The sequence below is a fragment of the Pimephales promelas genome, chromosome 23, assembly GCF_988280905.1.
Source record: "Pimephales promelas chromosome 23, fPimPro1.hap1.1, whole genome shotgun sequence".
NCBI lineage: Eukaryota > Metazoa > Chordata > Actinopteri > Cypriniformes > Leuciscidae > Pimephales > Pimephales promelas.
In genome coordinates, this window is record NC_142791.1 from 25,676,784 (window position 1) to 25,698,576 (window position 21,793).

At 36.4% G+C, this 21,793-nt stretch overlaps 1 protein-coding gene and 1 long non-coding RNA gene across 4 annotated transcripts; one reads left to right on the top strand and one right to left on the bottom strand.

Annotated features, from left to right (window-relative positions):
• Positions 1 to 1,225: 1,225 nt before the first annotated feature.
• Positions 1,226 to 21,698, bottom strand: mier3a (mesoderm induction early response 1, family member 3 a). Of its 3 annotated transcripts, XM_089126400.1 has the most exons (15): positions 21,598 to 21,657; positions 21,334 to 21,479; positions 20,454 to 20,478; positions 20,122 to 20,267; positions 14,751 to 14,885; positions 14,544 to 14,664; positions 14,349 to 14,422; positions 14,137 to 14,206; positions 12,639 to 12,781; positions 10,322 to 10,403; positions 10,143 to 10,237; positions 9,644 to 9,771; positions 9,295 to 9,440; positions 4,662 to 4,790; positions 1,226 to 3,834 (listed from the first exon to the last, which is right to left on the bottom strand). In XM_089126400.1, the coding sequence occupies exons 2-15, from the start codon at positions 21,334 to 21,336 to the stop codon at positions 3,401 to 3,403; spliced, it is 1,731 nt and encodes a 576-aa protein (XP_088982526.1). In that variant the 5' UTR covers positions 21,337 to 21,479; positions 21,598 to 21,657; the 3' UTR covers positions 1,226 to 3,400. The 3 variants fall into 3 exon arrangements, with proteins under 3 accessions (XP_088982526.1, XP_088982525.1, XP_039533311.1); XM_089126399.1 differs by lacking the exon at positions 21,334 to 21,479 and having other exon boundaries at positions 21,598 to 21,698; XM_039677377.2 differs by lacking the exons at positions 4,662 to 4,790; positions 21,334 to 21,479 and having other exon boundaries at positions 21,598 to 21,698.
• On the top strand, positions 5,110 to 7,443 carry LOC120480092 (uncharacterized). Its single transcript, XR_016149554.1, has 2 exons — positions 5,110 to 6,154; positions 6,988 to 7,443. It is a non-coding gene; the product is annotated as an uncharacterized LOC120480092 (long non-coding RNA).
• Positions 21,699 to 21,793: the final 95 nt, after the last annotated feature.

Sequence of the window (21,793 nt, forward strand, 5' to 3'; positions counted from 1 at the left end):
GTAATTCTTTTTTGAAAAGGTAGTGATTCACTTTTGAAAAAGTAATGATTCTTTTTTGAAAAGGAAGTGATTCACTTTCGAAAAAGTACTGTTTCCTTTTTTTTTTTTAAGTAGCCATTCTTTTTTGAAAAAGTAGCGATTTAATCTAAGTCAGCTACATGATTTAATTCTGAATATTATATTTTATTTTGGTGCGCTTAAAGGGTTAGTTCACCCAAAAATGAAAATTAAGTCATTAATTACTCACCCCCATGCTGTACCAACCCCGTAAGACCTTCGTTCGTCTTCGGAACACAAATGAAGATATTTTTGATTAAATTTGAGAGCTGTATAACTACCACATTGGCTCCTAAAGGACTGCCTCTTGACGGCCCAAAAAGTCAATGAAGAAAATGTTTAAATATCCCAAGTGACTACCGTGGCTCAACTATATGTTTATCAAGCGACGCGAATACTTTTTGTGCGAAAAAACAAACAAAAATAACGAGTTTATTCGACTATTTCTTTTCTTCCTTGTAGGCCAGAACGAGAATTCCTTAGATTTCCACGACGCATGCGCGAGATTTGCGATCTGCTCACACCAGCCTTCACTACTTCAGATCGCAATTCTCGCGCATGCGTCGTGGAAATCTATAAGGAAGTCTCGTTCTGGCCTACAAGGAAGAAAAGAAATAGTCGAATAAACTCGTTATTTTTGTTTGTTTTTTCGCACAAAAAGTATTCGCGTCGCTTGATAAACATATAGTTGAGCCACGGTAGTCAATTGGGATATTTAAACATTTTCTTCATTGACTTTTTGGGCCGTCAAGAGGCAGTCCCTTAGGAGCCAATGTGGTAGTTATACAGCTCTCAAATTTAATCAAAAATATCTTCATTTGTGTTCCGAAGACGAACGAAGGTCTTACGGGGTTGGTACAGCATGGGGGTGAGTAATTAATGACTTAATTTTCATTTTTGGGTGAACTAACCCTTTAACGTTATCGTTTAGGCTCCTGTGTAATAGTAGCCTAGGCTTTTCAGCAGCTCAAACATACCAAACCAACAATTACTAAAAACACACAAAAACTGATTTTACACGGGCACTGCACTGGTATCTTAAACACTCAAACTCCCTCTACAGAGGACAAAAATCAAAGCGGTTCAAACTAAACCACGTGCCAATAATGACCGAGGCATCAGATTAGAGCGACACGTGTGAAGTACTGCGATAAACTCATCGACACCGTTATAATATCTCCAGAACTTTATTTCTGGAATGGTTTGCCAGTTAAGTACAACATAAAATACAAAATAAAAACCAACAAAACAAGAACAGTGTCTATGTACAAACATTAAGAATGATAAAATGTCCTTTTTCCAATATTAATTACCATTTGATTGTCTATTTAACACTATAACTTTATTACAACAAAGTGTTGAAAAACCGAACTTTAACTAATAGCTCCCCCCCTTTCAAAAGCAGAAAAGTGAATGAAAACCAATTGTATATCAAACAAAATAAAGCGTAAAACATTCCAAAGGGAAGGTTTTTTAAAAATGTACACATTTTTTTCCCCTGGAAGCAAACAACCATTACTACGGAACAATTTCAATTAAGCCATTACTTTTTTTTCATACAAACTTTGGACATAAATTACTGCACCAACACGTTTTCCTAAAGCTCTTTTCATTTCTTGGAGGGACAGGAGAAATTAATTGCACAACCTACAGGATTGAATTGGAGAATATTGTATTAAATGTATTTAAATTGTTCAATACACATCCTTCAAGTATGTCAAGACAAAAAAAAATATGAAGAACTCTGTCCGCAGATACGAAGAAACACAATTTTACAGACGAAGCACAAGCCGTCCTGGAAAACAGCCCGAAACCCTTCGCTCGTCGTTCGGGAACGTTTTCCAGGTCGGTTCAACATGCAAGTTTCGAATGAGGGTTAAGGCAACACTGCAAACCGGGCTCCTGCCTTAACCGCGAGACATTCTTGTCATCGTACGAGTTCAGTAAATCCCTAAGATGCGATAATACTGTACATTCAGCTAGCTCCGCGACTCTCGGCGAGGAGCACAGAACGCTAACACACCGCACCCACTTGCAGTTGAGTGAATAAATAAATAAATAACTCTCTTCTTAAGCAAATCTCTGCTGAGGAAACAAACGGTAAAGGAAGTCGAGAAGGCATTCTTGTGGCATACGCAGACTCAAAAGTCTTCAAGTTCAAATCTGTTTGCCAAGGAAGAAATAAAACGGGTATCTGTACATATTTACAAATTATTGCCATATACGAGAGCATGTAAAGTCAAACGCAAAAATCTGGAGGTCAGCGGGGCGACAAAAAACGAACAAACCAAGTCCGTTTAATCTGCAAGCGGTTCTTGATGCATAGATAACGTCGGGTCAGTGCTTGCAGGCCTTCGCGAAGATCAGGCTGTTCTGAAGGAACGCACGCAGTGAAAGCAGGGGCGATGAACACAAATCATGTACAACTTTGCATAATTGGTTACTGAAGGGAATTGGTTTCCCGCGGTGAGAAGTTCGAGAGTATCCCTGCAAACGTTTTTTTTTTTCTTCAATAAATAGCGCTCTTGAAATATCAAACAAATGCGCTTGTACACATTCGAGAACGAGAAAGGAAACAAAACCACATGTGCCAGTAATTTCACAAATATTCTGGGAAACAAAAAAGCTCAATCGTGACCATAATGCAGTCCAGTGGTCTTCATTGCAATAAATAACTGATCAAACGCCACCTGATAAAGCAAAATTACAAAAGAAACGAATAAATATACAAAAATGTCAAAGCAGTGTTTTCGAATTATAATACCTCCATAATCATTTAGGACCTATATATTTGCTAGAACCACTTTAAATTGTTCGTCGGTTTGTTTGCAGTCCGTCAAAAGAGCAGAGAATCTCCCAGGGCCGTCCGGAACGCGCCACCACAAACTTTTCCGGGTTTTTGTGCTGAGCGGAAAGGACACCAAAATAAACAGAGCTGCTTCTTCAAAGTGGTCGTAGAGTCTCGGTGAGCCGAGGCACCTGTAAACACTGATGAGGAAAGGCTGTCGGCCCAAGGTGGGATCGATCAGTTTTGGATGCGACGACTCCTGTCACACACAAGTTCAGTTTTCCACAGTATTCGGACACGTTTTATGACACTTCCAAAAATTCAAGACTGGAAAATAAATGGCTGTATTAACTCTTGAGAAATCAAGATTCAGGTCTGTACAATTAGACATCACTGATGTCATAGTAAAAAAAAAACCAAATCTGTACATATATATATATATACACACGTATATAACCTGGAAACAAAATAAACCGATTAGGAGGAGGAATTTCCCAGGAAGCGGCTATATACACTACGTCTGATTGCAGTAAGTCCCGTGAGGTTCGCGAGCCTTCACTCCGACTGCAGCGTCGTGTGCTGATGTAGTGTGTGTGCGCCCATGTAGCTGCCGGCCTCGCCAAAGTCACTGACCGAAACCGCCATTTTGGCACTTGTGATGTGACGCGTGCGGCCCTCGAAGTCCACGGCCATGTTCCTGCTGCCGACCGACACGTCGTTCATGAACGGTTCCGACAGACCCATCTTCAGGCGTTTGGCCGCGGGCCGATCGCAGTCCTCGCCGCACACGTTGATCTGGCCGAGGTCCGAGTGGTAGAAGCCGGTTTCCAGCAGATTGAGGCAGTCGCCGTCTCCGTTGCTGGAGTAGTTGAGCGGCTCTTCGTGACTCAGGGGCCCGCGGTGCAGCCCGTCCAGCGGAGAGAAGTTGTAGGAGTCCAGACAGCTCACGTCTGAGGGGTTACACACCGACGCCACCGTGCTCGTCAGCGCTGGAAAATAACGGAGGAAATCCGTTATTTTAAGCATTGTTGTGTAGCTGAGAGGTAATCTCGTATTTTCACCAAGCCTGTATTTATTTAAACTGTCGATTATTACAATTTAAAGGGTTACTAATATGTTTTTTTAATGTGTAATGATCTGTACAGCACTTTGATCAACCTTGGGTTGTTTTTAAATGTGCTTCATAAATAAAAGAAAAAATGAATGAATGATGCAGTTTGAGTATGAAAAGCGGGAGTTCTTCTCTATATCAGTGTCGGTGTTTCTGAACTCCTGAAACGCCTCCATTGTAGTCTTGAGTTTCTTCAGGGAACGAACACGTCACAATCATAGATATGTATATAAAGGCTAGATGTGTTACGGCGGAGTTTCCATCGTCATCAACGGCGGCCATCTTGTCACAGACAAGCTGATGTAAGATGAGTGGTCAGCACGAACACAAATACTCTTATCTCGTTGAAATCTTGACGGATTTACAAACGGTTTGGTTTCTTACAAACGTTATTAACGTGGCTATAATTATCTGGATGATTATTTATTTATACACTTTTTATTCATAAGTGTACAGTGTCATAACTACAGCTCTGACGTTTATAACAAAACAAACTCGGTAGAAAATTGAGCAAGTTATGGTCATTTAAATAGTACATGTACCATTAACACAATGTTACGAGTGAGCGAGCTGCCTGTGACAAGATAAACATATCTAGCCTTTATATACATATCTATGGTCACATTATTCCTCATTTAAATAATTTGTATGCAGAATAAAGGGGCGGGGCCTGGTTGAGTGAGTTAGTAGTGTGTTGAAACTCACTGTTATGGTAAGGGGCGGGACATTTCCCAAACACACTCAAAACGGTCGACCAATCACAACACACTGCTCCAACCGACCAATCAGAGCACAGTGTGCTTTTCAGAAGGAGGGGCTTCATAGAGACAGGAACTAAACAGAGCATTAATGAGAGACTGGGAAGAGAGGAGCTGCAACTGTCAAGTATGGGAAAAAATTATGTTTTTTTGAAAATTCAAACATTAAAATCTGTTCTAGTAGAGCCCAAAAAACAATCAAGGGCATTATACTTTCTATGTTTTCTATATGAATACATTTTAAAACGCGAATTATTCCTGCGATTCCTCTCACATGAACCGTCAGAAATCATTTGCTGCTTAACCTGTTAACTGTCACCCCCCCTTTTTTGAATAGACATGAAAATGCACATTTCGAACTTAACCAGTTAACCTTCGCGCAACCGACGGCGCTCTGAAGCCCTCCCCCCCCCCACTAGTTTAATGTTTATGAATGGATTTAACATGAAAGAAGATCATTAATCTTGGCAAACTATATATAATTTTAAAGGTCTAAGCCTCGGGCATCGATGTCAGTGCACTGTTTTTCGATGGAAAGCTTATAACAAATGTATTTCTTGCATTTAGGTAAGCAGTACACATAAGAACGCACGTAAACAAAAACAGAGTACTCACCATTATTTTGTAATAACGAGCCAGACACGCATCCACTGTTAAAAATTCCAGATTGAATGGAAAGCTGAGGGTCCACTGAATAACATCCCATAGAGCATTTTTTGTCCAAAGAAAAAATAATGTTGTAATATCCATGGTAATTCCTTTGTTTACATCGCGTTTCTTCAGGGTGAATATCATGCGGTTTTGTTATGCAATAAAATAGTCCATAGAAAACAGACTCCCGGTAGCAGACCCTTATATGGGTGTGTTGCTTAGAGTGTAATGAACAAATTACGACCGCGCACACACACACAAATACAAAGATAAGCGATATCTAGTTCAAAATATGCAAACACTGCAGTCCGTTTTTTTGACGTCATGATATGCACATCATATCATTCTGTCTTTATAACGAAAGCCAATAAAAGAAACGACATGATATGACTGGTAAAACATGTAGCCAACCAGTGCACGATTCCAACGTTGCCCGGGAAGTTTGAATTTCTCACACGAACATATGTTTTTATTTGCTCTCCGTCCGGTAGAGGAGCTAAACTTCAGGCTCTGCAGAGCCACACCCACCGCCGTCATGTTTTGACAGGCCTGCTATAGCTAAGAGCTAAGATAACAAGCTAAGAGGTAGCTAGTCAACAAACATCTGTTCGTGCAGACATGCAGACTGTCATAAAATAATTTGTCAAAAGAAGTATTTTTCTGCTGAAGTAGTTATTCGAGATCACTCGAAGATGGATTATGTCGACATTGATGAGAAGATGAGTGATGAGAAGATCGTGACGACGGTGATAATTATGCTTGAGGGCGGAAAAGATTATCCAATTTTCGGTGAGTTGCTTTATACATAACTTATGTAACATGCACACATTATACGTATGTGTGTCTGTGTGTGTGTGTGTGGGTGGGTGAGAGAGAGAGAGAGACAGAGAGAGAGAGAGAGTGTTTGGTTTCCAGTTGTTTCATACGGAAAATGCATTGTGTAAAGTTGTGTCTGAAAAGATTATGCGTTACTTTATATGCATTTATTTATTTGTATATATGTATTTATATGCTTTGGACGGTTATGCAGTTGTTTGCCGTTTTTTTCTGGCACATGTGGTGTGCTATCTGAAGGATGGAGGGGCTGGACACCTGTGCAATATACATTTTTTCCTAGCACACATACTGTATATTTTTACAGTCTAATATACATAATATTTATAGTACAAATGCAAATATTTGTACTGTAAATATGATGTATGTTGTACTGTAAATGTATATATATATATATATATATATATATATATATATATATATATATATATATATTGTTGTTGTTGTTTTTTTTTTTTGTTGTTTTTTTTTGCAGAAATTGGTGGGAAGAATTGCAGAAAATATGTGCTATATAGGAAGGAGTTGTATGCTTTCAAAATGCCACATTCCTGTCTGATGGCCGGCCATCAGTGTGATTGTTGGTTCTTTGTCTGGTCATCCATATGAATGCTGTCTATATCACTGGCCATTGATTGTTGATTGAATGGATGAGCTTTAGTACGAATGCTGTGTAAACGACTGCCCATCAGTTTGATTGTTGAATGAATGGCCAGCTATATAGAAACTAAACAGAATTATTTACTTGACATGCAGTGCTAATTATCTTTCCATTCTTTCCCATGCAACAGCCATCAAGTTGAATCTTCAGATGAAGAATGGCATCCAAGCACCAGCCAGAGATGCAAGCTCTCAGTTTCTTCACTATTCTTCACTTTTTCCATACTTTTCAGAACATTGCAATTCACAAGAGGATGGTGGCATAAAAAGCTAGGAATGGACTAAAGCAATATATGAAGGCCAAGCCAACAAAGTACAGTATTTATATCACTTGTATTTTCTATTGCAAAGAACCTCAGTTATTTATTTTTTATATTTCATAATATTTTACTTATGTATTTTACATATATATTTTTTTTGTTCTGTTGTGCAAATAAATCACTTGCATAAAGTCTAATGGTTGTGTGTATTATTTTATAATTGCATTATTTTATGAATTGACTGAAATAGCTTGCAGTGCCCTGCATAACATTTGGTCATTAGGTTGCTTTTTGATGTATCCAAGGAGGTTTCTTGGTACCTGGACATAGTCTTGGAAAAAATACTGTAGGAATCTCATTTTTCATAATATCTTCCTCAAATTTGAAATATAAACTGATGAGACTTATGTCTTTCAATCAATTACCTAACTGGATTCCTACAGGTTTGTTTTCATTTATTTTTACATGAAATTGTAAAATATTACATGCAGTATAAATTATCTTCAAGACACTTTAAATTCTATAACTTTTTGTCTGTGTAAGTTTTTTCAACTTTAACAGTTGGGTAATACACTCTAAAGTGTCTTCTTTTTAAACATGTCTAAATTGTGCATGTAGTGCAAATAGTTGAGCAACTGCAAATATTTTAGTTTGGGCATGTTATTTCTGGGGATGTGCCTCAGGCAGGGGGAGGGAGAAAGGGAACTGACATAGTCTTGGAAAAAAGTTTGCAGGAACCCCATTGTTCATTATATCTTCCTCAAATTTGAAATATAAACTGATGAGACTTGTTGCTTTCAATCCTTTATCTATCTGAATTACTCCAGGTCTATTTTTATATATTTGTACATGAAATACTAAAACATTTTTGTGGCGCACATTATTTTTGAGGCATTTTTAACTTTTATAACTTTTTTTCTGTTTGAGTATTATCAAATCTGATTGATTGTTAGTAAAGTCCCAACTGTCTTCTTTCCAAAGATACCTTAATTGTGCCTGTGGTACACTGTTCTCAGGAGCTGTATTTATTGTTATCCAGGCATGTCATTTTCAGCTGTGAGCCCCCTTGTGGAGCTGAAGGTTAACAGGTTAAATGGTTGTAATTCAAGAATGCTTTGGAATATAGACATATGATTGGTCTTGTTTTAAAGAAGACATCTGGTAGATTTTTGTAGAAGTGAAATAAATTAAGAATGTGAAACAGAAAAAAAGTTATAGAAGTTTGAGTTTATGGAAATGTACAATGTAAAAATATTAATTATTCATATTTTACATAAAATATATATTTTCAAAACCTGGGCTACTCTAAAATGGCAGAAAGATCAAAGCCAAAAATCCGAACAAGTTGTGTTTCAAATTTTAGGTTGATATCTCAAAAAATGAGCTTTTAGTAAGATTTTGTTTGAGCGCAGTACCAAACTTTTTCACTAGGGCACAAACAGACTCCATTACTGCCCATATAAGGGCGTCTGCATTTCCATTCGTGTTTTGAGTGATATGAACCATTATTTTCACAATTTTCATACAATTTCTGAAGTAGAGATCCTATTCAGAAGTAGCATGGGAAGTTTGGCAGATTTTAATATGAATTGAACCTCTAAGAAACACATACAAAGAACACGCATGTAAGTCATAGCTAGCTGCCACATCACAAATGGTGAATTTATTATTTTTTTTCTTGATATTTCAAACTTTTCAGACCTTTTTTTTCCAAAATAATTGAATGGATTCTATCTTTTGAACTTTTGGCATGAAAACAAACTGAGGTATCTACCATTTTTTCATGATTTTTTATGTTTACTGCTATTATAAAATAAAGGTCTGAACACGCCTTATGAGTATGAAAATATTCTTGTTTTATATTGATAAATTATGGCTCCTCTGTAATATATTTTGAAAATCAGTCACCAAATATGGAAACTAGAGATTGTAAGCTTTCAAATGATATATAGTTTGTCAATATTATTTAAGGTATTTACTAAGATATTATTGTTTTAAAAATATAGTGGCAAACGTCCCACCTGTGGGACGGTGACAGTTAAGTGGTTAAGAAATATTTCTGATGTTATCAATGTTGTGCTGCTATATATTTTTTGTGGAAACTGCCACGGCTTATAATCTCAAAATGGATGATAAATGACTAAATGGATGTCTAAAACTGTTATAATTTGTCCATACCGGAGAGGTCACTGGCTGTGATGGAGTTGAGAAGGTTGAGTTGTTGTTCAGTTGGAGGCTCAATCCTGCCGCTGCTACTGGAACACACAGAAGCCGATCCGTCCACCAGACCCTCGGCCTCATCCACCAACCGGTCCATCAGATCCCTGCAGGAGGGAGAGAACAATCAGCCTTCAACATCTACATTTAATCATTTAGCTTTTACCAAAACAACTTACAAATGAGGAGAGCAACAGAAGCAATTAAACTAATAGGACAACAATATGCAAGTGCTGTGACCTGAACTTCAAAGTTCACGAGCACGAGACAGATTTAATCGCACTTAACAGAAGATCATTACAGAACTCACGTAACACCAGGATAACTGCTGAACTTCTTCTTCCCAAATCGGTTTTGCTGGACGAAAAAGTCAAATCGCTCTGACTTCTTCCACATGTAGTAAAACGCAACACACTCTGCCACCGTCCGTGTGTTGACCTTGAAAATAAACATTCAAACAAAAGTTACCACATAACATAATAATCAAGGATCACTTAAGATGCAAAACATTTCACGAGTACTCAATTCAATTGCATTATAGCCTGACATTTTTTTTAACCAATCAAATCCTAAAGGATAAATCAAGCCCCATCCTATAATATAATAACACAGAATATTTATAATTCTACACCGGAATATTCATAAAACTTTAACTTAATACGAAAACGAAATAGAAGTATACAATATGTTAATTTCATGTGTTTTAATATGAGTGGCATCTGGTTTATTTAAATCCTTCCTCAAATTTAAACATCTAAGACAACATCGTTAGGATTAAAAACGTAGGACAAAAAAAGACGTCATCTTACTTTGTGTTTCTGAATGAGGAAGAAGTTCTTCTCATACAACAGAAGAGCGTGCTCAAAATTTCGGCATTCTTCTTCCGACCACGGGAGCATCTCATCTAAATGAGTAGATTTTTAAAATCATTTTTTTATTTAGTTCAACAACACTGCGATAACAAAACAACGGCATTATTTCCACTTACCCTTTAAGGATTTGTCATTGTTGCGATACCGTTCCAGAGCTTCCTGGACGTTGTAGTTACATTTCAAAAGCTCATATAAGGCCTGGAGAGAACAAACAGGTTTGTTAAGAAAAATGGATAATGTCCTAATGTAAAAATAAGGCTTAGAAAAACAATATAGTGTCTACTACAGTAAGCCAATCAACAGATGCTTTTTAAATGACTTGACCTCAATCATATTAACAGCCTTCAACAGGACGTAGCCTAAAAATTAAAGCAATGCAAAGAAAAGCATTTCTATGGCCATAGATATTATATGGACAAGATCCCCACAATATTCACATTAGTGCTCAACTTATTTGTGTGGTTACATCCCTATAAAGCCTGATATGCAAATATCTAAGATCTCAAAATTATCAACATGACCATTTCTATAGGCAGATATATATTAATATGCATTTGAAGTAACTAGTTATATACGGTTATAAAGATCTCATTGAAGTCTTAATTATTTATATAAAAATAAGCATCTGCACAGCACTGTTCAGTCAGATCTATTTAGTGGTGGGGTGGGCGATATGAGCAGAAATTCATATCACGATGTTTTTCACTGTCAGGACGATTTTGCAATATGAGAAAAACAAATTGGAAACAGTTCTTAGTACACGGTTAAAATACATATTTTGCCTGTAATTTAACTATGTAAATAGAAAAAGTTATAAAGGATTTAATTGGACATATACCTGAAAATATACTGTCACATTGTTTTTCTCAAGAAGTGCAAACATGCAAAATGAGGTAGGCATGAATTCACATGCTATCTCTTTCCACTTTTTATTTTGGAGGTCAAAATAATTCCTTTGTTAATAATTCATAAGATGAGCAACACTGGAGTTTGGTTTATTGAACACGTTATAATCAATAAATATGAAATAGTGTGATTTCAGAGAGGTTTAACACTTAAGCCTAATTGAAGACAACATTATGTTAACTGAGATGAGAAGTTTTGTATACTGACCAAAAGAGAGAAGTAGGCTACATCCTGCTAATTCAGTGGTGAGAATCTAATTGTTGTTTTTATTTATTATGTTGTCTATTTATCGAACTTCCATACCTCTTATATAATAATATATATTACGTATCAATTTACTAATGCTCGGACACACTCGGTCTCTCACAGAGCTTTTGTCCAGTTCGGCGCCTCATAGACAGACGCTGTGTGTGTGTGCGAGAGACGGAGTAACACTCTGTCACAGTGACGGAACGAATACACTGCGTGTTTTAAATAGTGTAAAAAAATAAATAAAGAATAACGAAACACATTATGTGGCGGCCGGTGTTGATTCTGTGAACTAGTCTATGTGTGGGAAACCCTGCTCTCTGTGTTTGATTATTAATGCCTGTGCTTCACGCGAGTTGGACACAATAGAGGAAAATGTTCAGTTCAGCCTCAATTTTGTATCGTCATTAGTAGGCCTAGTGTTAACAGTTGTAAAGATGCCAAATTGAACAAAACAATATAACTGCAAAATTTGAATTTATGAATATCAAAACGCTATTCTAGGTATCGCAAAATCCATACCATGGTGCAACATAGATACTGGTATAGCGCCCACCCCTATATAGTGGACATAGTTAACAGCCCATCAAGTTTAAAGGAGTAGTTCACCTTTTAAAAAACTTTTGCTGATAATTTACTCACCCCCATGTCATCCAAGATGTCCATGTCTTTCTTTCTTCAGTCGAAAAGAAATTAAGGTTTTTGATGAAAACATTCCAGCATTTTTCTCCATATAATGGACTTCAATGGGAACCAAATGGTTCAAGGTCCAAATGAGAGTTTCGGTGCAGCTTCAAAGGGCTTTAAACGACACCAGACGATGAATAAGGTCTTATCTAGCGAAACGATCGGTCATTTTAAAAATAAATAAAAAAGTTTAAGTTTTATAAGCACAAATGCTCACCTTGCTCTGTTCTGTGATGAGCATTTGTGACTCACCTGTTTGAACTCGTTCATCAAAATGAACAAATCTTTTTTCAAGTCATGACACGAAATGTCCTAGATAAGACCCTTATTCATCATCTGGTGTCGTTTAAAGTCCTTTGAAGCTGCACAGAAACTGTCTTTTGGACCTTGAACCGTTTGGACCCCATTGAAGTCCATTATATGGAGAAAATCCTGAAATGTTTTCATCAAAAACCTTAATTTCTTTTCGACTGAAGAAAGAAAGACGTGGACATCTTGGATGATATGGGGTGAGTAAATTATCAGCAAAAGTTTTTTTAAAAGTGAACTACTCCTTTAATGACTGTGTTTGCGTTGATCTGTGATATTCACCTGCTCATTGTCTTTGACCAGAGAACATTTGGCATCTCCGTCCATCTTTCCATCCGCTCTCAGAGCGTCCTGCAGGAAGCTTTTGACTTTAGACTCGGGTAACATCTCCGGCTCCCACAGCAGCTGATCTTCCTCTGCGTACACTGAACAACAAACCACGGGAAAACACATTCATTAGAGAGGAACTGTGACAGAACACTTCAAATGAACAATCAGTTCACTAAATCATCAGCATGTTATTCCAAATGATAAAAATGTTATCTTTCATCAAAATCTAATATTATTTACATCTCCAAAACCACTTACCCTTGCATAAAAATGCGGACGACAGATTTCTGTGACATTATAGCCTGACATTTTGAACCAATCAAATCTTGAGAATTCATTTTTAACGAATAAAATCAAGTCCCACTCCCAACCAATATTATTTTGCACAAAATACCGTTTCACTAACAACTAAAAAAGCGGAGCGGGCGTGTTACGGATACGTGGTGTAAATTTAATAATCAAAAAGTGTCTAATTGAAATCATGTATTACGAAATCAAACTAAACTTATACAAAAAAATTTTTTATCTTTTTTTTTTTTTTTTTTAATTCACACAGTTTCTGTGTTTCTGTTTTTTCTGGTAATAAAATGAAGAGACAAAACACAAATTATCATTTATCATCGATTACAATATGAAATTAAACTTTTTGTCAAATAACGTGCTGAACAATAAGCTTTACTATTAAAATTAAAACAAGGAAGAAAAACTGATTATTCCTTAAATTAAGTTTTGATGATAATTTATTTGGATTAGTGTTGATAGTTTTTTCTCAAATAAAGCGGTTAAATGATCAAGAAGTGACTTTCAGAGTGGAGCTAGAGCCTGGAGAGGAACTTAATGCATTTGTGTCTTCATTTAGGCAAAAAAACAGCGCGAGCGACACACGTGATTCAGTGTGTGGTAAATAAAAACTGTGCATCGGCGGCACCATTCATTCACACAGAACATGCAGGATTTGTATTTAAATAGTCTTTGTGGTTTAATATTCACACACACTAGTCTACATCGCAATTTGATTTCAAGTGTACTCACTGCTTTCTATTCATTCCTCAAAATAAACAAATTCCGTGAAATTCCGCGTTATACAGTAAATTCGGTTTTTATGACTGGATTGTCAGCATTTTAGGTCACCCCCCCAAACAATGGTAGGGGAAACACTGTATATTTTTAATTATAAAATAGTTAAGCACTTTGTTTATGACCCGTTCTGACAGTGATTTTTATATTTCAGAATAAATAGGATACCATTACAAATGGTATCTTTGCATTTATTTGGGATTTGTCAGTACTGGGCTTGCCGTTCACATGAGTAGGGTCTTTGTACTGTGTGTGGATGACCATGTTCATCCCAGGAAAAACACTGACTAAGACATACATGTACACGAGATGTTCATTGCGATTTCTGGTTTATGTAAACACTGCCCCAAATCTGTACCTTTTCCTCACTCACCTTTTTCCTGGTCATTGTAACAGGTAAGAGCAGGAATTTCTGCCTGGTATTCAAATCCCACCATGATCTCCTGTGAAAGTAACAAAGTTAATAAAGTATACACTTATCTTCAGCAGGTTCACACACAACCCACTTTTAACTGCAAACTCTGATTAAGACAGTAAAAAGCTACTTGGTACAGTAGACCAAGTACGTTTGACAAAGTTCTTCACCTTGCGAGAGTCTTCAGGGTTCACACCATCATCCTCTCCCTCAGATTCTTTATCTCCATCATAAACCACATTAGCTGGAAAAGAACAATCAAAAGTGAGCATCACAGAAAATTAAACACTCAAAATAAAACTGGAGAAAAGGCCACACTTTCATCGGTGATCTCAAACACACAAAAACAACATCTATGTGCTTACAGCGAAGAGTTCTGGGGAAGAAATCATTGGTTTCGTGTGACGTCACAGATGGTGTGAGGTCATCGGCAGAAGACTGTGTTTCTTCATCGTCTCCAGAGAGCAAATCTTTAGCGATTTCTTCCTGTTACGAGACAAAATTACATTAACAACGTCAAAGGAAGAAATAAAGCATTTAAAAAAAAAAAAAACATACACATATATATTTACTTTATCTAACGTCATGTCAGGCAGCTCATCGGTCAGCTCTACTGATGAACTGTCTGCGCTCGACCCTCCAACAGCACTGTCTGCTGCTTCATATCTGTATAACGCGAGCAGCTCTTCCAGCGGCATGTTCCCCTCCTGTGAGAAAGAGATTTGCTTTCAATGGTTTATCACAGAAAATCACTCAAACAACTACACAATGATGCAGAACACATGTATGATCACATCAGTACTGGTTCATTTTAACCGACATAATTATATGGATAAATGTACACAATATGTGGTTTTTATAATGTTAGCATAGTTATAATTGTTACTTGCCACAATTAGGGATGCTAACGATTGATCAGCAATGGACTACTTGCACTAAGCTTCGCGACGCACTTCCGTTTGGAAACAATACATATCACTTATTTCCGGTTACGTTTACTTTCAATGTACTGCGGTCAAGGAGTTGAACAAACGCCACCTAAAATGAGTGTCTGTAATAAGATTTTATATTTTGGACATTTTTATTGACAGAAGAAGGGATATTCTGATGTTTACCGTGTGCAGAATTTTCAAAACTCATCAGAAGGTTAAGTTTAAATCCAAACCAAGCCAATACGAGAAAGCTGCGGCTGTTAAAAATACGCCATTATTTCACCACAGGGTGTCCGTGTTCGTCTACACTAGTGACCGCGACGCTGAAATATCAGTACGAAACACGAACATTTATTTATTTGGATTAAATATTGTAATCAATAATCATTCAGTGTCGTTTTTCCAATGTCAATCGTTTTACTATTACATGTTCATGCCCAAAATGCTTAATTAATATTCAGAGAAGCTGACTGTCATTCTAGTTGCGCGAGTTCTGATCGTAGGTAGGCACCTCGCGATCATTCATTCATTCATTAAACTATTTTAAAAAGGAATAAAGCACCAATGCACACTTTTTATTAGCCAAATTCATTTAAAAAAATGTAAACAAGTATAGAATATAAGTAGGCTAATACTGTTGTTAATGAGAAGACAGAAGAGACTGCAGGTTAGTGGATAAATATATTTAGCCTATTTATTATTCAGAATCGAACAGTTAGAAAGAAAATATATTTATAGGAACATTTCAGCAGGCTCAAGATAATTAATACAGAGATCGTTATTCATTGTTTTAATCAATTGGTATCCATAAAACGTAGTGATAATCTGCATTCTCATGTATGGACGTGCGATGAACACTAACCGGAAACTCCCGGTATGTAATGAGTAGAACGCGGAAGTTGTCCATCGATTATTTGTCGATAATTTAATTGATGAAATGCATCAATGGTCATCATGAGATGTAGTTTTGAGGTAGGGGTGTGCGATATGACGATTTTTAATCGTGGACGATTAAAATGTCTCCACGATCTGCTTTTGAAGAAATATCGTAGTATCGTGTTACAGTGCATTCTTTTAGTTCAGTTCTGGCGCCTCCGTCTCTCAACTGTACAACGCGACGTAGCCTACACATCACACGTTAATGAATTCACAAAAGTTCATTATTTGCATAAGCCTTGCCAGTTAAACATTTAATTCATGTGATAATGCGCTGTTCTAACGTGCGCTTTCCTGACCGCATACCCCCCGACGCTCACAGGCACTAGAAGCCTGTCAAACACATAGGTCAAACAGCGCCTGAATACTGGACTAAGTTATCTCTCGAGTCTTATTATGCTAATACTGTTAAATACACACAATGTTTACAGGCTACAGGCTATGTCTAAAGTCAAAGCAAACATTTGAGAGAATATCTGGTGTAATATGCGTCTATATTAAACGCGTCGCGTGCTGGTCTAAAAGCGACAGGAATAAATATTACTGCCGCTTGTCCTTAAAGGGATAGTTCACAAAGAAAAAAAAATCCGTCATTATTTACTCACTCTAATGTTGTTCCAAACCTGTAGTAATTTCTTTCTTGTGCTGAACACAAAAGACAATTTTTTTAATGTGGGTAACCAAACAGTTGCTGGTCCCCATCAACTTCCAGGAGAGAACCTATAAAAAAAACTATAAGGGGACCAGCAACTGTTTATTTTCAACAGAAGAAAGAAACTTATTCGGGTTTAAAACATCTTGAGAGAGTAAATTAAGACAATTTTCCTTTTTGAGGGAACTATCCCTTTAGTGTTAATAAAACAAACAAACACAAGGAGAAAATCACTCACTGACTGAACTTTAATAGTAGCTTTAATAAGAATCAATAATTTATTCAGTGAAGTCTCTGTAGTGTTTTAATTTCATATTTGTTCATTTAATTACTTCAATGCTACTGCTAAATACACCTACTGCATCTAAAAAAATACCGCACTATTTATTTAATATGAATATTAATTTGTGTAATGTTTATCTTGTCTTATTTTTTTAATAACAAAGAAAATAATGACAAAGATTTTTATCTTCGCCTCTGGCCTAAATGTATGCCTTTCTTTTTTCTTTTGTTACCTAAGGCTTTGTTTTTAACATAGGGACATTAGTTTGGCTGTAATGAACAGCCACTTGCAAAATATTAAAACCAACTTGAAAAAGAATCGTGATAAAAAATCGTGATCGTGATTTTCCTAAAAAAATCGTGATGAGATTTTTTTTCAATGACGCCCACCCCTATTTTGAGGTGCGAGCGGCTCACATGCAGTGGACACACTGTTACATACTCTAAATGTATTAATGGGTACGCCTCAATCAGATCCCGAGTTCAGAAGTCAGGGCACTGATGAAGTCTTACAATGCACTGTGAAAACCAGGGAGAAATCGATGCTCACTAGGGCTGGTAGAACGATGTCTAAAATTAGAATATAATTTGAATATTAAAAAAAAAAAAATCAATACTATTTAGGGCTGAAACGATTCCTCGAGTTACTCGATTGCAAAAATTCCTCAAGGCAAAAAATCTCCCTCAAAGCCTCGTTAAATTCACTATACGCGCACGCAGGGATCTGATTGTTTCACACGGACCGTTGTTCAGGAAGCACACCACAGCGCATGATACATTTGACTTCATGTGACCTCATAAACAGCAGAGAATGTCTGAAATTTGGGATCATTATATGTTTATAAAGGAAGAGAAAAAGATGCAATGTGTCTACTGCAAAGTATACCTGGCAGGGCTGCCAACTCTCATGCATTCACTGTGAGACTCGCGCAAATTGAGCAAATTCTCACGCCATACCCCCGATTTCTCAAGTGTCAATCCGGTCGGTCAAATGCCTGAAAGATGAGTTTGTCTATAGATCTACCTGTTGAGCAACTTGTGATCAACTAATTTTACCACCGCAAATTGAAATATCCTGTATCTAGTACGAGCGTGCATGCGAGATGTTGAGCTCCTAACTGCGCACGACGGCAGAGAGGTAACCTTGCGCATGCACCCATGTCTCTCTCACGCGCCAGTCAGATATTCATCATATATGCTTAAACTTTTATGTAGCCACACAACAAAAATTTTCAAGGTCCTGGACCTTGAAACTAAAGCCAAATGGCCTTTACCATTTAAATTTGTATTCAAAAAGTTTTACGTTATGGGCTACATGTTTTACAGTAAATTGATTTAACTGTATTGTTATATAATTGTTGGCACTGGAACTTATAAACACTAAATGGGTAAAAATTGCAATAAATAGGCTTAGTTTTGGAGCCAAATGTTGGAGTTGGAATAAATACCTCTAGTTTTTTAAAGAAATAAAAGCCAAACACCTATTATACATTATTTGTTTTGGTTGTTTAAAAACACGCACAAACAAATTACCCGATTAATCGATCTATTACGTGAAAAAAAAAAGAATCGATAGCTGCAGCCCTAATACTATTCGAATATTGATTTTTTTATGTATATATTTTTTAATATGCAATCTTGCCTCTCACCACCATGGCTTACACACATGTGAAAATTAATTGCTTTTGTTTTCGTCTGATGAAAGATTTTGAATCGTAACACAATTGTGCACGTTATCCACGTTGATGATCATAAGAACACAGTCAAAAATGGTAAGTGAAGAGTTCAGATGCAAAAGCCTCTAAATGCCATTTGAAATTTTCTTCTAAAATTATCATTTTTATCAAGCTTGTATATTTAAGTTCAGTAATTTCACTTAAATGACAATTAATAGGTAATCTTCATTGCCATTTAAATGAAATTACTGAACTTAAATATACAAGCTTGATAAAAATGATCATTTTAGAAGAAAATTTCAAATGGCACTTAGAGGCTTTTGCATCTGAACTCTTAAAGTGTTTAATGAGGTAAAAAAACGCCCCCCAAAGTGCAAATATCTCGGCGAAAACTCAACGGATTTGGCGAGCACCTAACTCGTTGGAACAGTTTAGTCAAACTGAAAATAACGATATAAGTTTCTGAATTTTTGGTGCCGTTTTCGCGGAGATCTTAGCCAAAAAACATCAGAAGTGCTTCAACCACATTCAGCACGAATAAAATGTTTATTATGTTAGATGTCCCTCTAGTGAACAGAACGTGTAACAACTACAACATGCAATAGTGGCATTGGCGATCAATACGCCCGAGTAACGTCGTAAATATTAATACTAGGATGAATTTGAGCTTTTATTATTCGAATATTAAATAAAATAAAGAATGGAATTTTTATAGTATTATAGAGGAAGATTGACAGGCCTAATGCTCATGATGTTCTCTTAACGGAAGTTCTGAAGCGCGAAACTTAAATCACGTGAGCTAACTCGCTATATAATCACATGAGACATGTTTAAAAAAAAAAAAACATATCGCTAGACAGATGAATGAACATAATATAGCTAACATTTATAATTTATTTAAGGCTGAAATGTTGCACGTATTTGTAACAAGCAAAGTATTTATCATAAAGTACTTTAAATAACATTACAAGTAACTCGTTCGAGATCACCTGCTCTACTAAGTAAAAACACACGACATGCTATGGTTCACGAATGTTCCGAAAAAGTTACAAACAAAAACGTGTTGCAAAAGCATTAAGTTTACACGTGCGACGGTGGAGCTTTTTCATTAAAAACTTGTAAAGTCTGTTCTCTAACTGAAACAAATATGCTTGCTGTACTCTGCTAGCTGAGACCTTTCAACGATATATGACAATGATTTTACAGATCATATTTTCGTGTAAAGCATTATTATTATTTTTCATGCCATGAAAATAGAAAGGCAGCAAAATTAAGTAATGGTCAAGTCATGCACAAGTTTAAATGACACCAATTCGGTTAAGCAACACAATAACGTGGTAGGTTAACGATTAATCCATTAATTGATCGTCGGAAATTTATTTTAATTGACATCCCTTCCCACAATATAAAAATTATCAGCTCTAAATGCGAGCGACGTGTGTTGGGCAAAAGATTGAAGGCAAACCTTTTCCAGATCGGCGATCTCTGAGCTCCCGCTTGACTCGCCATCCCTCATCTCCTCTTCCTCTAATGTACGTTCATCATCATAATCGTGCACCAGCATGTCTGCCGTCGGGTCAAAATCATGATCTTCCGATGACAAAGAGCCAACTGTAAAGATCAAATTATTCCATGGTTATTAAATGCAAATATGAAATATTATTACATACATTTCAAAAATGTTATTTAACCCAATTATACATTTATATTACCTGCATATATACACAAAAAATATTTTTATTAATAATATATAATTTGTAAGTAAACATTATTAAATAGATTTAGAGAACAAATTACCTGGGCTTGTACTTCCCAAGGAAGCCTGAAATTACAATGAGAAAATGTCAGGTTTGGGGAATTTACAGCATTATGAAGAACACTGGTTAACTTCCCTTAATAATATGTTACTATAGTAACCATAATTTCCACCAAATTACAATAGCTACAATTATTATTACTGTTGCAAACCCATATTAAAAAGGCTTTATATGGGATTTACTTAAAATTGAGTAAAAGGTTTTCAAAATCTTTTAGTTTTTTTTGTCCTGATGACAGTGAAGATAAAAAACTACCAAAATATAAGTATGGTCACACACACTGTAAACTATAGTAACAGTAATCGTTTGAATATAATATTGGGATGAATGTAATTCATATATGAATAATGACAGCCTGCTCTGCACAGACCATGAAGATTAATAAAAAAAATATATATATTGGCCAAACGTCACTGAATACAAAAAAATATATATATGAATGGATAAAAATCATTTCATAAATTCATTTAAAATAAAACAGATGATTACTCATTTGTACTTTTTAAATCCGCAGTTTACATTAGAAAAATATACAGAGTTTATGGGGGTCACTAACAAGCCAAATAAATAGGTAATATTTATTCAGGTCTTCTGGGTCTCTAAAACAAAATACAGCCATGTTGAATAATAAAATTATTACATATTTTATTTTAAAATTAAACAAACAAAAAAAATGTTTTGATGTCTCCACTTCACAGCATCAATTCGGTACTGCAGCAATAGGGAAAAAAATCACTCTCAATTACTCCATGAATCACACAGAAAGAATACAGACGAAACAAACGGCAATAATAAAGACGTCAAAATATTTTTAAAAGCGCAAAATAACAGGAAAAAAAGAATTTTCAGTACTAACTAACCATCGCAGCGCGCTCGACGCTACTCGCAGCTCCGCTCAGTCAGATCTGACGCCCGCTCTGAACGCTCGACGCTAAAAGAGGCCGATCGACGTTGAAAACACTCGTTTTGACGGCCAATATCGCACGTATCTCCGTCAAACCAAGCTCTATCCAAAGATAAGGCATAATTACACGTAATTAAATATAGAAAACCCAAACTAATGTACTGTGGTAAAAGAAATAAGCGACAAAAATATGACGCCTTCCCCCAATTTTTCAACTTACCTCCGCCATCTTGGTACCTTTCGACTCTAAACTGGCTTTACGACGGAGCCCGGATTGACGTTGCAAACCAATCGCGATTGACTATTTCTGCAGGTTGGTTCTGATTGGCTGACGCGTTTAATACGCACGACGAGCAGGGCACAGGATTGGCTGCTAGGAGCGAGCTTGATTGACGTCGAAATACTGTATTCCAAAT